An 11,668-nucleotide genomic window follows, 5' to 3' on the forward strand; every position below is an offset into this window, starting at 1 on the left:
TATATAACAGCAGCTTACTATCTCACCTGATTCCTCCTTCCATGACTCGATTGAGCCTTGGTCTGGTGATGACTATTTTAATATCTGGCCCTGGTTCCAACCCCTGAAAAAAAGCAATAACATTTTTTTTTTAAATACTTCTCAAACAAGCATATAACATATTATTTATTGCAGGTTAGAAAAGAACATTAAAGGGTCAGGCCTGAATATGAATCTCAGTGCTGTTTGGGTTTGTCCCACTGTTGCTCTGTCTCGGTGTAGGTGTCAAGAGACAACCTGCAGCTTCATTTCTGATTGAAAGAGCAAGGCTCACACTGCGATTTTGTCAGTCGCGCGATTCAGCTCCTGCTCAAACTGTACGATTGACTCGCAGGGGTTATAAGTTCGTAGGTCACGATGCAGGTCTCACACTATACGGCCCGATGCTCTGATGCGACCTGAGTGCTCACACTGTGCGTCCATAAAATGAAGGTTATAACAGAAATTCTGTCGCTCGCTCTCCCTCTGTCTTTCACTCACACAGACACGCACACCACCGCCATCAACTTTGCTAAATTGCTAATGAAAAACATTGATCAGGCAGCTGTGATTGAGCAGCAATGTCTATCCAACTATTTTCACGGTTGTTGTGGTCGTGATAATTTTGTGAGGCCACATCGAAAAGGCTCGGATGAGCTTTCCAAAGTTTTACAAACAGGTTTGAAATCCTCAGGACCAAGCGATGGATGATCGGGAGCTGGTCGTGAGGTGTTAATCGCTTCTCGTTACCCCACGTATACTACACGACGCACGATGAAGGCCAAAATCGGGCCATCGCCAAAACGGTCGCACGACTCAAAAATCGGCTCAAAATGGGCAAAAAATAATAATAATAATAAAAAAAAAAATCGCACAGTGTAAGCCCAGACAACACATTGCCAGCTACACACCAACACCGATCAGAAATAAAGACAACAGGGTCCCGAACCTCTGCTCTGTCTGCACTAAAGCACATAGAGAGGCAGTCTTACACACAATGGCTATACAATAATTCAGAGGCAGAGGCCTGTGACATCCACCAGGTACAAAGAGGGCTAGATGATGGCACTCAAACTCCCAACAAACATAGATGCTGTAACTGCAATAAGTTAGTTAATTAACCAATTCGCACTACAACCTGGTTTGCCTCTTACCTGTAATTATTTTAATTTAATTTAATAACTGTACAGTACTCTCTGTTTATAGTAACCATTGTCCTTAATGTAAATATGTAAGAAAAATTGTGTAGGTTTCTGTTCCGTGTCCTGTGTACTGTTTGTTTGTATATTTGTCTTTTTGGCTGCTGTTACAACCAAATTTCCAAATTTGTGGGACAATTAAAGGATTATTCTATTCTATTCTAACAGAGCCTCAACATGTTCTCACTGTAATTTCCCCTCATGAATGAATTTATGCTGCACTAATCTGAATGTTCGGAGGGAAATCAAACACATTTTACTGGCAGTACTCAAGCTGACTTACCTTTGTTTGAATGACGACGTATTCACAACGTGGAGTCTAAAAATAGCCAAATCTTGTAACCAACCATTGGTTAATCGGATATGCGCCTCCAGACATTTATAATTGCAAAACTGGTTCGCTGTGTATGCGCTGACTCCACAGGTACGGAAATATATCAGGCTTCGGGGTTTCTGCTCCACTGCCGTTTTTTCATACGGGTCCACGTTTCCAATGCACGCTATTTTTTGCAGGTACCGTCTCTTCGCATCCGACACAATCTGAGTCTATAAAGTTCTTTTTGTTTTGAGCTGCTTTTAAGTACGGTTTGTATCTTCCTTCCAAACGAGTGTGTTTGTTTTGATTCATGGCCTGATAAAATGGTGGCATGCTCCCACAATGCATTGCGGCGTGACGTCAACTCCAAAGCCCTATAACTGATTTTATAAATCTCAAATTTTACGTTTGAGACTTATAAAATAGTAATGATAATTCCATGATTAAAATTAGACGAGTTAAACAATAACAAACAAAAAAAAAAAAAAAACAGTGATAACATAAAATCAACACAAGGCAGTCCAATCACGAAACACAATCGTAGTTAGCCAATCAGGGCGGGTGACAACAGATTACGTCACAAGTTGCAATTTAAAGACCGGCGGGAACCTTATTTGATGTTTCTTGATTTTTCTAAGAGACTTCGAGGGACTACTGTTCTTAACAACTTCGGATAACGTAAGTATTGGATTTTGAGGGTTTTTTTCTTTTACTACCTTTATAATATGTATAATACAATATAGGGCAAGACACAAGATCTTGCCATTTAACTTGCTGTCAATATAAAGACTGTCAAAGTACCAAAATTTAATCTGACTTTTCTTTCTTTTTCCTATGTTACGTTTCTATTGCAGAGAAATTCATTATCGATAAATTCACATTTACTATTGACAGTAATGTATTCGTGGGTGTCATAGTTGATGAACTTATTGTCTCATGGGTATTTAATTGAAAAAAGATCTAAATGTATTAATGAAAAATAATTTCAGTCCTAATTTTTTGTATGAAATATTAAGATCTTAACGAATTTGACAAATCTTCAAGATCTATAACAGTTTTATAAACTTTAAGATGTTAAGTTTGAGCTGTGAGTATCTAATGGGGGGGTTAAAGTATACTGAAACAACAAACAATTTAGGCATTTCAATAAAGTTAAATCATCTCTGCTCTTTAGAAATTCAAAGCCACAGACCAAATTATGAATTGTGAATAGAACTGTAATTTCACTGTTTCACTTCAGCAGCATCAATCTTTGCATAGATAATCTTCATATGATGATTTCTTGTTTATTGTCAGTATTTTCAAAGGAGATTATATGCTAGAAAATACAAAAAATAAATGAATAACAATTTGGTGAGAAAAAAACATTGAGTTTGAGTTCAGTCCTAAGTTACTTTCACCAACTTGTCTCTGCTGTAATATTCAGATTAATTCATAGAAGTCTTAGAACTGTTAGCTTTATTTTAAAACCAACATTGTATAATATCAAAAAAATACTTTTAGACAGGCCTGTGTTTTTGGCCTGTCACTTTTAAGCAGGAACCTCAGAAAGGTATTTATGAGTTTTGTTTGACATCAGAAAGTAAAAAGACAAAAGCTACACGTGTTACCATATTATATGACCCTTGCTATAACAGAAATGTATTAACCCCTTAATATTTTTTGTGTTGCTTTTTTTTTCAGAATGGCTTTGACAAAGCTTCTGAACAACCGCCCTGACATGCCGTATTTCCGGCCGCCCCCACTGCACATGAAAATTTTAAAGTCCTGTGACCAGCTAAAAGTCATTAGCTGGAACTTCAAGGATGGAACGCCAACACCCCTGATAACAAAGAAGAACACCATTGCAGCAATCACCGATGGCCAAACTGTGACAAAGATCACAATGTTTGAAGAATATGCCTCTAAGGTCCAGGAGGGGGGGTCATATGTTATGAGAGGCCACGAACTCAGGGGCACAGGCCCCCCTTACAACATCACTGTCACAGCCAGGACACAATTTTTTAAGGCACCGACCCTAAGTGTGAGGGAAGGTCTTGTAAAAGAAGCAGAGGATCTTCTGGATCCTCTTGCTCCTCTCACCGCACTCAAGATGAGCTCGACAAATGAGGGACTGATGACAGTTCAAGGGGAGGTGGTGGAGGTAAGTATTTGTGGTTCCATAAGAATTTATATGGATTTAGGTTTCCAAATAACCCATTATTGCTGGTAGTTTTTACAGTTAAAATAATTTGGGTTTTTGCTGTCAAGCAGAGACTAAATTCTGTTAAGATTGTTAAGCACAATTTTTAAAAAATATTTTCCTCAGACCATTTCTGGTATTTTTTGCAGCCAATTTGCATTGTGCCTACGTACATTTGTGTTGTAAGGGCAAGATTTTAATGAACAGTCTCTACTTGATAATAAAAACAAACAGAATAATTATTTTATACACTTCTGTATACAAATTCACACAAAAGTCTTCATCTAAATATATCCTTTATAATAAAAATAAAAGCAGATACAACAGAAATGGTCAGAAAGTACCCTGAATTGGGCATAATGGAAAACAAATAGATTTTGTATACCTGAAACTGGCAAACTTTTCATTTATGTTGCTGTCACTTAAACTAAGTTGCAAAATGTATTGTTTATAGAAGGATTTCCTACAACCTGTTTCATAATCACAGTATATGAAAAACATCCTAATAACCGATACAGATAAAACTGCTTCTGATAAGATAAATGACATGTGCAGAATACTTAACAACAACCATAACATAATCTAAACAGATTACTGAAGAAATAAAAACCTATCACAGATAACTACACTGACTATTACTGACATTAAATTTCAATTTACTTTTCAGTTTTCTGCTGTAAAGAAGGTGCTGTCGGGAAAACAACACGTTCCCCTTAAAAATCTGCAGCTGAAGGAGGTAATGGTGGAATTTAAGTTTTATATTGAAAATGGTTAAACTAATGTGACAAATTTGACATTGCTGGTACAGAATGTATGAGGCTGTGAGCCTTTTTTTCTAGTTACTGGACTTGTTATTATTTAATTAATTAATGAATCTTTAATTCTGTCATGTTTGTGATTTCAGGATGGTTTTACGATGACAATCTGCCTCTGGAGGGAGGCAGCTGCTAACAACTTCAACGTGGGAGACCACATCAGCGTCTCTCACGTTAAGCAGAAACAGTCCTCTTATGGCGTAAATCTTCATAGTACAGCATTTACAAAGATTGAGGTATGAAGAAGCTAAACCTTTGTTTGTCTTATCAACAAATGTTTAAAACTATGTTTTCAAATTTAACATAACATTATATATATTATATTATCTTACACACGCGCGCGCGCACACACACACACACTAGATAGATAGATAGATAAATTCACCACTCGCCCCTGCGGGCGGTCAATCCTTCAAGCTCAGGTCCTCTACCAGAGGCCTGGGAGCTTGTGGGTCCTGCGCAGTATCTTAGCTGTTCCTAGAACTGCACTTTTCTGGACAGAGACCCCGCACCAATATATCCAGTTGGTTAACCAACCGGATATATTGGTGCGCAGTCCTGGGAACAGCTAAGATACTGCGCAGAACCCTCAAGCTCCCAGGCCTCTGGTAGAGGACCTGAGCTTGAAGGATTGACCGCCCGCAGGGGCGAGCGGGGTATTTTTTCTCCAGGTGAACATAATTAACCATTTTGGAATTTACTTACCTGGATGATTGAGCATGCATCAAGACATAATGTGTGTATGTATGTGTCTTGGTGACTTAGTGAAACCACGTGATGACCATAGGTTTTCTTTTTTTCTTGTTGGATAAAAAAACCCAACGTTTTCTGGGCTAAATGTGTGCCTATGCTGTGTCAACAGACAAAAGTCGAGGAGAGAGCTGACATCATCATCATTGGTGTGGCCGGGGCAGAAATGCCAAACCAGTTGGAGGTGTTACTGGAGGATGGAAAGACCCTTTACATACAAAATGATCTGTGGAGTCCTTTTGATAAGGAGCTGGAGGAGGCAGCAATCAAAGCTACTATTAAAATAAAAGGAAACCAAATTGTACATATTCAAAAATATCAGTGCGAATAATTTAAACAAAATGTATAGTTCACTTTTGTTCACTTTGTTCAAAAATGTGTATTGTATTTTATAACTTAAAAAGAATGAATTTTTTTTCCTATCAGTATTTATAATTTGTAATGATATTTTGTTAAGTTCTCTACTATAGTTAACAGTATTAGTATTTTACAGTGTTAAGTATTTATATATTAAAAATTCTACATAATAATCTTATATTTGTGTTTGTTTTTAATTTTTAGAACACTGGAAGGCTATAAAATGTTGTTTTTAAAAAAAGAAGAATAACAGAACAGATCAAGGCTTAATGTTGAATTTTGTAGATAATAAAGGGGGCAGGTCTATAAACAATATTTGATTTGTACCTTTTGAAAAAGCCAACAAATTCCTTTCATTATTGATTTTAACATTCCTGCTCTTTTAATTTTTAATTCAAATAATTGTGGAAGGGCAAAATGATGAACTCGAGATTTCTGGGTGGATATGATATCAATTAGAATAGAATAGATTAGAATAATTATTTAATTGTCCCACAAGGGGAAATGTGGTTGTATCAGCAGCACAAAAAAACCCCACATATACAAACAGAACAGGACACAGAACAGAAACACAATTGTTACATATTTACATCATGGACAATAGTTACCAAAGCAGAGTACAGTACAGTTGTTAAAATTTGAGTACAGATCGGGTGCAAACAGAGCAGGATACTGAAAAATGTTTAAATAGTTAGGAATATTTAGAATAATTAGAAAACTGCAGATTGCGTATCGTACTTGTGCATTAAAAAGTAGACATGTAACTCCCAATAAGTGGGTGTATATATATAAACTGAGAAAAGTAATGTACATAAGTGTAGATCAGCAGGTGGTTCTCCTGAAACCAGTGGACTCAGTACAGACCTGTGGTGATGACGACTATGGCAGAGTTGTCAGAGAACTTCTGTTGGTGGCAGCGTGGGGAGAGGATGGAGAAGTCTGCAGTCTAGGAGGTGAAGAGGAACAGATCCAGCACAGTTCCCTGTGAGGCCGCTGTACAGTAGACAGTGTATCAGAGACACAGCCCTGTGTCCTCACATACTGTGGGCGTTCTGTGAGGTAGTCCAGTATCCACTGGGACATGTGGTGGTCCACTCCTGATAGCTCCAGCTTGTCCCTCAGAAGTCGTGGCTGGATGTTTTTGAAAGCACTGGAGAAATCAAAGAACATGATCCTCACAGTACATCCAGGCTTCTCCGGGTGAGTCAGAGCTCGGTGCAGGAGGTAGATGATGTCATCCTCCACCCCGATGCCAGACTGGTAAGCAAACTGCAGCGGATCCAATGAAGACCTCACCAAGGGGCGCAGATGGTTTAGAACCAACCTCTCGAGGGTCTTCATCAGATGTGATGTCAGGGAGGACAGGGAGATGTGATTAAAATTGCCAGAGTTCATGAAAAGGGCCAGAGGGTGCTGTGTTTGGAGTATGCTGGTTACAGTGTGCAGCTAATGTTGGGTCATAGCTGCCAATTCATCCACTTTGTCGGGGAGAGATCTCACATTCCCCATAATAACAGATGAAATTGCTGGCCGGTACCTCTTAACCTTGCTGCGAGGCCTGATCCCGGCCCGAGTACTGCGCTCTCCCTTCTCACCTTGTGGGGGATGTTGGCTTGCTCGGTGGTAGGCAGAACAGCGGAAGCGCCGAGGGCTAACAGCTGCTGGCTAACAACAGATCTCTGCTGTAAAGAATGTGAGGTTGGATCTCCACGCAGTCTCCGGACACAGATGCCGTGAAAAATGCAATAAGAAAAACGATTGTCCATAAAATTCTGAGCTCCATTGTGGGAGATCAGTCCACAAAAGAAAAGCTCAGTCCACAGTCCTAAGTGGGAGCTCAGTCCACAGTCCACAATAGAAAAACAAAAACAAGATTCACAAGAATAACAAAGAAACAAATATTAAAGGGAAAAAAGGACTCTGTCAGGCTGGAGCTGCTGATACTGGCTGCCAGCTCGGAGCGGCGCCTGAAGCTTTTTTTAAAGGCATTCACAGGCAGTGAATTAAAACAGACATTCACATGTGCATATTTAAAGAAACGGGGAAAAAAATAAAGAACTTTAAAGTTGTGGAATAAATAACATTGAAAATTAATTGAATAATAATTAATAAATAATTGAAAAACTGCCCCGTGTTAGAGAGTGACTTATGATAAGTTATTGCTTGGTTTAACTTTACTACTAACAGCTTTATGGTTCTTGTCTGATCAAAACTCAAGTCAGCTGTGTCACTCAAAAGTAATGATAAACAGAAACACATATCACTGAATGTGACCGTCATGAACTGACCAAATTAATCTAAAATCTATACAAACAATTGAAGCATCCATTGGAATTGTGAATATATCCTTGTTTGCCATGTTTATGTTCACAGGCTATAAATTAAAAAAAATTATACATATACATATATATATTTATACATGGGAAGTGAGAAGCAAAATATGTTCTCTGATTTGTTGGAGTTTTTTGCACATACCGTGTGGCAAGGATAAACAACATATTCAAATGCCACGTTAAAATTTTCAAAAGCTTCTTTTTTCAATTTGTTTACAGTTTCCTGATTTGATGATAAATATGGTACCAAACTAAGGAATACTGTTGAAATGAAGTTCACATTGTGATATATTTCACGTATGGAGAGTCACACAGCTGAACAATTGATGTGCATATTTAAAGAAACAGGGATAAAATAAAGAACATTGTTGTGGAATAAATTATATTGAAAAATAATCAATGTTAGAGAGTGACTTATGATCAGATAATATTTGGGTTAACTTTACCTCTTACAGCTTTTCACATAGTACTGTGACAAGGATGAAAGTCATCATGAAGTAGCTGTAAACAGTAGACTCATTAACATGAATATCATGGTTCTACTCTGACTCATGTCAGCTGTGTGACCTCATAAAATAATAAACAGAAACACATAGCACTGGATGAGACCTTCATGAACTTTTCAAACAGACTTAATGGGTCAAACTATATGTCTGACCCATTATCTATATATATTAGAGCAGCGGTCTCCAACCTTTTTTGCGCCACGGACCGGTTTATGCCCAACAATATTTTCACGGACCGGCCTTTAAGGTGTCGCGAATAAATACAACAAAATAATACTAGTACCGGTACCGAAAAAAAAGATTTATTCATAACACACGTGAAAAGACCCAGGAAAACCGAGTAAACAATAAAAACGATAACAAAATAACACTGAAAACCAATAAAAACCAATAAAAACCCTGAAAACCATACATTTCACACCTGAGCCTTAACTCTCGCGGCCCGGTACCAAACGACTCACGGACCGGTACCAGTCCAAGGCCCGGGGGTTGGGGACCGCTGTATTAGAGCAGTCTAAGCACAGATGTGGAAAACCACTGTTACACCTATTCTATACTCATGTACTTACTGACACCCCATACTAAGACAATATTCATACAAACACACTTTGAGCTTTCTTTACTTATCCTCTTAAACACTTTCTTTTTTTGAGATTGTGTAATCTCTATAAAGAATATGTGTAATGGTTCAATAGATTCTGATTTAAATGTCCATAGTAATCAAATGATCATTATTGTGCATCCTACAATTTATGATTTAGAGCTATGTGTTTGTACAAATTCAGGTTGCTATACTTATAGACTAAAATTACACTAATCCACTATTTACCCAAACAAGTTATGTTGTTTGGGTAAATAGATTGGGATTTTTCTACAACATAATTATTCAACAATCAAAAATACAAAACAATATATGTGCACATTAATCCAAAGTTCAGTTTTATATGTCCGATATTGTTTGTAAAATCTGGTGACACAAACAGAGTCAAAAATTCATTGTTGGTGTGACATGTGGCTCTATTTACCTTTGAACAATGATGTGCTGCTAAAAAATAATATGTTAATTAAAAATGTTTTTGTTTAGTAAAAGGACTGAAATCACAAGGAAACTGTCACCTTAAAGCCTCATTTTAAATACCATCACAAACAGATGTTTTCCACGCAGTTTTCCACTCCAGCACATCCGATCACTGCATCTAAATCTAAAAGAAAGACAAAAACATATCAAACATATCAAATATCAAATATAATTTACACAATGGAAGACTTTTGATTTAATAAATAAGCTGAAATAAGTGTTACCGTTGAATATTTGTGGGAAAAAAATCTGATGCTACCACAAGAATGCAAAGTCACACTGGAAACGATGACAGGCTTGCAGCCCTGTCTTCCTGGAGTGAGGTGCCTGATCAGTAGCAGTGAGGTGACAGAAGTTGGTGTCTAAAAGAGCGGTCAAACACTGACACTCTGTCCACTTGTGTAGAGTCTAAGAAGCTGGAATGCAGGCACACTGTACAAGCTTGTTCTAAAAAAAATACAGAAAAAAACAACAACATTTCATTAGTATTAAGGCATAAAAACTACAAACAAGTTATACAATGAGAAAATTTTAAAATACCTCATACGTGCTGCAGGCCAATAACCAGAATTCAGAGCAATCTCACACCATGTGAGTGTAAGATTGGTGAAGATAGACACAAGCTCAAGTGATGAGGTTTGAATGTCTCAGTTTGGAAACTGAAAAACTCAGAAGACAGCAATACCTGCACAGAGAGAAGAGGTAGGAAAAAACCCCATAGATTTTTCATCCAAAATGTGAATTAAAAGTCATAAAGTGCCAACTAGTTTAATCATTTGAGTGTGGAATTATTTATGAAATAAACAGGGTTTAAATGAATCAATTAATTAAATTAAAAGCCCTGACTTGTATTTTGTTTTTATCAAAGATAAAGAATCATACCTCTCTCTGCTCTGTAGATCACTGGACTCTGACAGGAAGTACAGTTTCCTCAGTATAAGTCATCCTTGATGGTTTCAGAGGTGTCGACTGTGGCAGCATAGTGATGATCTCTAGATTAGGCAGGAGGTCAGGTGATGTGATCTTCTCCATTGAAGACACACTGTTATGGAAGTTCATAAAACAGCAGTGTCTGTGTGACATGTAGTTATCTGTGCAGTCCAGCACTGATGGATCAGGTTCAGATCGCCAGTTCATGAAGATGATGTTACGATGTTGTTGTTTTAGCTGAGGATGGTGACGTTTGAAGGTTTTGCCACAAAGGAGACATGACTGTGTGTGCCCTGTCTGAAGAAAATAAACCTACAAAACATAAAGTGCTTTCAACACTACCCACCCTCCCCACCCACCCATCTCAGCCCCCAAGTGTCAATATAATGCTGGTATGGGGTGTCAGTTAGTAAATCTACTTAGTGCATCAGAAAGTATGGGCTACACCTAAAGCCCATGCTTTCTGATGTCTTTGCAGCTATTTCCAGCTGCTCAGAGAATTCTGACTTGGCCTTTATCCACCCAAACCCAAACCCACCCGGATAAAGGCCAAGTCAGAAAATTGATGCAGAAACTTTTCATTTACATCTAAATCAGTTTTTATAAACATTCTGCTACCTGTAAAAAATATTTTTCTCCACTAAATGTATTAATACAGAAATCTCTGGTAGCCTAAGGATAGTTTAAAACTTTTTACATTTTTTTGTACCTGTAAAACATGATCAACAAAAACTCATTTACCGAAAAAACCTTTGATTCTACAAAATCTATTATAATCAAGCAAATATAATTGTCTGTATTTATTCATGTGACCCATAATAAATACGTGCATTTATCAGGGATTTATTTGTTTACTATTTAATATTTTGAAAGCCCTTTCACAGGAAGCTCTCATTTGTTGAGATACATACATCACAGTGAAATAAAGTATCAACAAAAAGAGAGGACAATTTACATCAATGAAAAAAATGCATTTTAAAAGAGTAGATTTAGTCATTTAAAACATGAGTATAAAAAATAAATGTTGCTGCACATTTCAGATCAGAGGCATGATAACAGAAGGCAGACAATTTTTTCAATGAAAAGTCTTTTTCATACTCTACAATCAGTAAACTGTAAAAAAAAAAAAAAAACGTGATCTGTAATTGTTTCAAAACTCACCAGATGACTTCATGATTGGCTCG

The 11,668-nt window shown here is 37.3% G+C and overlaps 1 protein-coding gene and 1 long non-coding RNA gene across 2 annotated transcripts; one reads left to right on the plus strand and one right to left on the minus strand.

Moving 5' to 3' along the window:
* The first annotated feature begins 217 nt into the window (after positions 1-217).
* On the plus strand, positions 218-6,355 carry LOC146490303 (uncharacterized). Its single transcript, XM_085153345.1, has 5 exons — positions 218-2,211; positions 3,217-3,676; positions 4,383-4,451; positions 4,620-4,766; positions 5,393-6,355. Exons 2-5 carry the CDS (start codon positions 3,218-3,220, stop codon positions 5,609-5,611), a joined length of 894 nt encoding a protein of 297 aa, XP_085009471.1. The 5' UTR covers positions 218-2,211; position 3,217; the 3' UTR covers positions 5,612-6,355.
* Positions 6,356-9,237: 2,882 nt separating this feature from the next.
* LOC146490304 (uncharacterized) lies at positions 9,238-11,016 on the minus strand. Its single transcript, XR_014872830.1, has 4 exons — positions 10,437-11,016; positions 10,095-10,239; positions 9,779-10,001; positions 9,238-9,678 (listed from the first exon to the last, which is right to left on the minus strand). It is a non-coding gene; the product is annotated as an uncharacterized LOC146490304 (long non-coding RNA).
* Between the last annotated feature and the right edge of the window lie 652 nt (positions 11,017-11,668).

This window comes from Neolamprologus multifasciatus, unplaced genomic scaffold, assembly GCF_963576455.1.
Source record: "Neolamprologus multifasciatus unplaced genomic scaffold, fNeoMul1.2 scaffold_30, whole genome shotgun sequence".
NCBI lineage: Eukaryota > Metazoa > Chordata > Actinopteri > Cichliformes > Cichlidae > Neolamprologus > Neolamprologus multifasciatus.

Bases quoted from the DNA above. Each gene is read 5' to 3' on its own strand.
- LOC146490303 (XM_085153345.1), top strand. From the start codon at position 3,218: ATGGCTTTGACAAAGCTTCTGAACAACCGCCCTGACATGCCGTATTTC. The intron at 4,452-4,619 runs GTAATGGTGGAA...TTGTGATTTCAG, and splicing joins AAAATCTGCAGCTGAAGGAG to GATGGTTTTACGATGACAAT. The intron at 4,767-5,392 runs GTATGAAGAAGC...CTGTGTCAACAG, and splicing joins CAGCATTTACAAAGATTGAG to ACAAAAGTCGAGGAGAGAGC.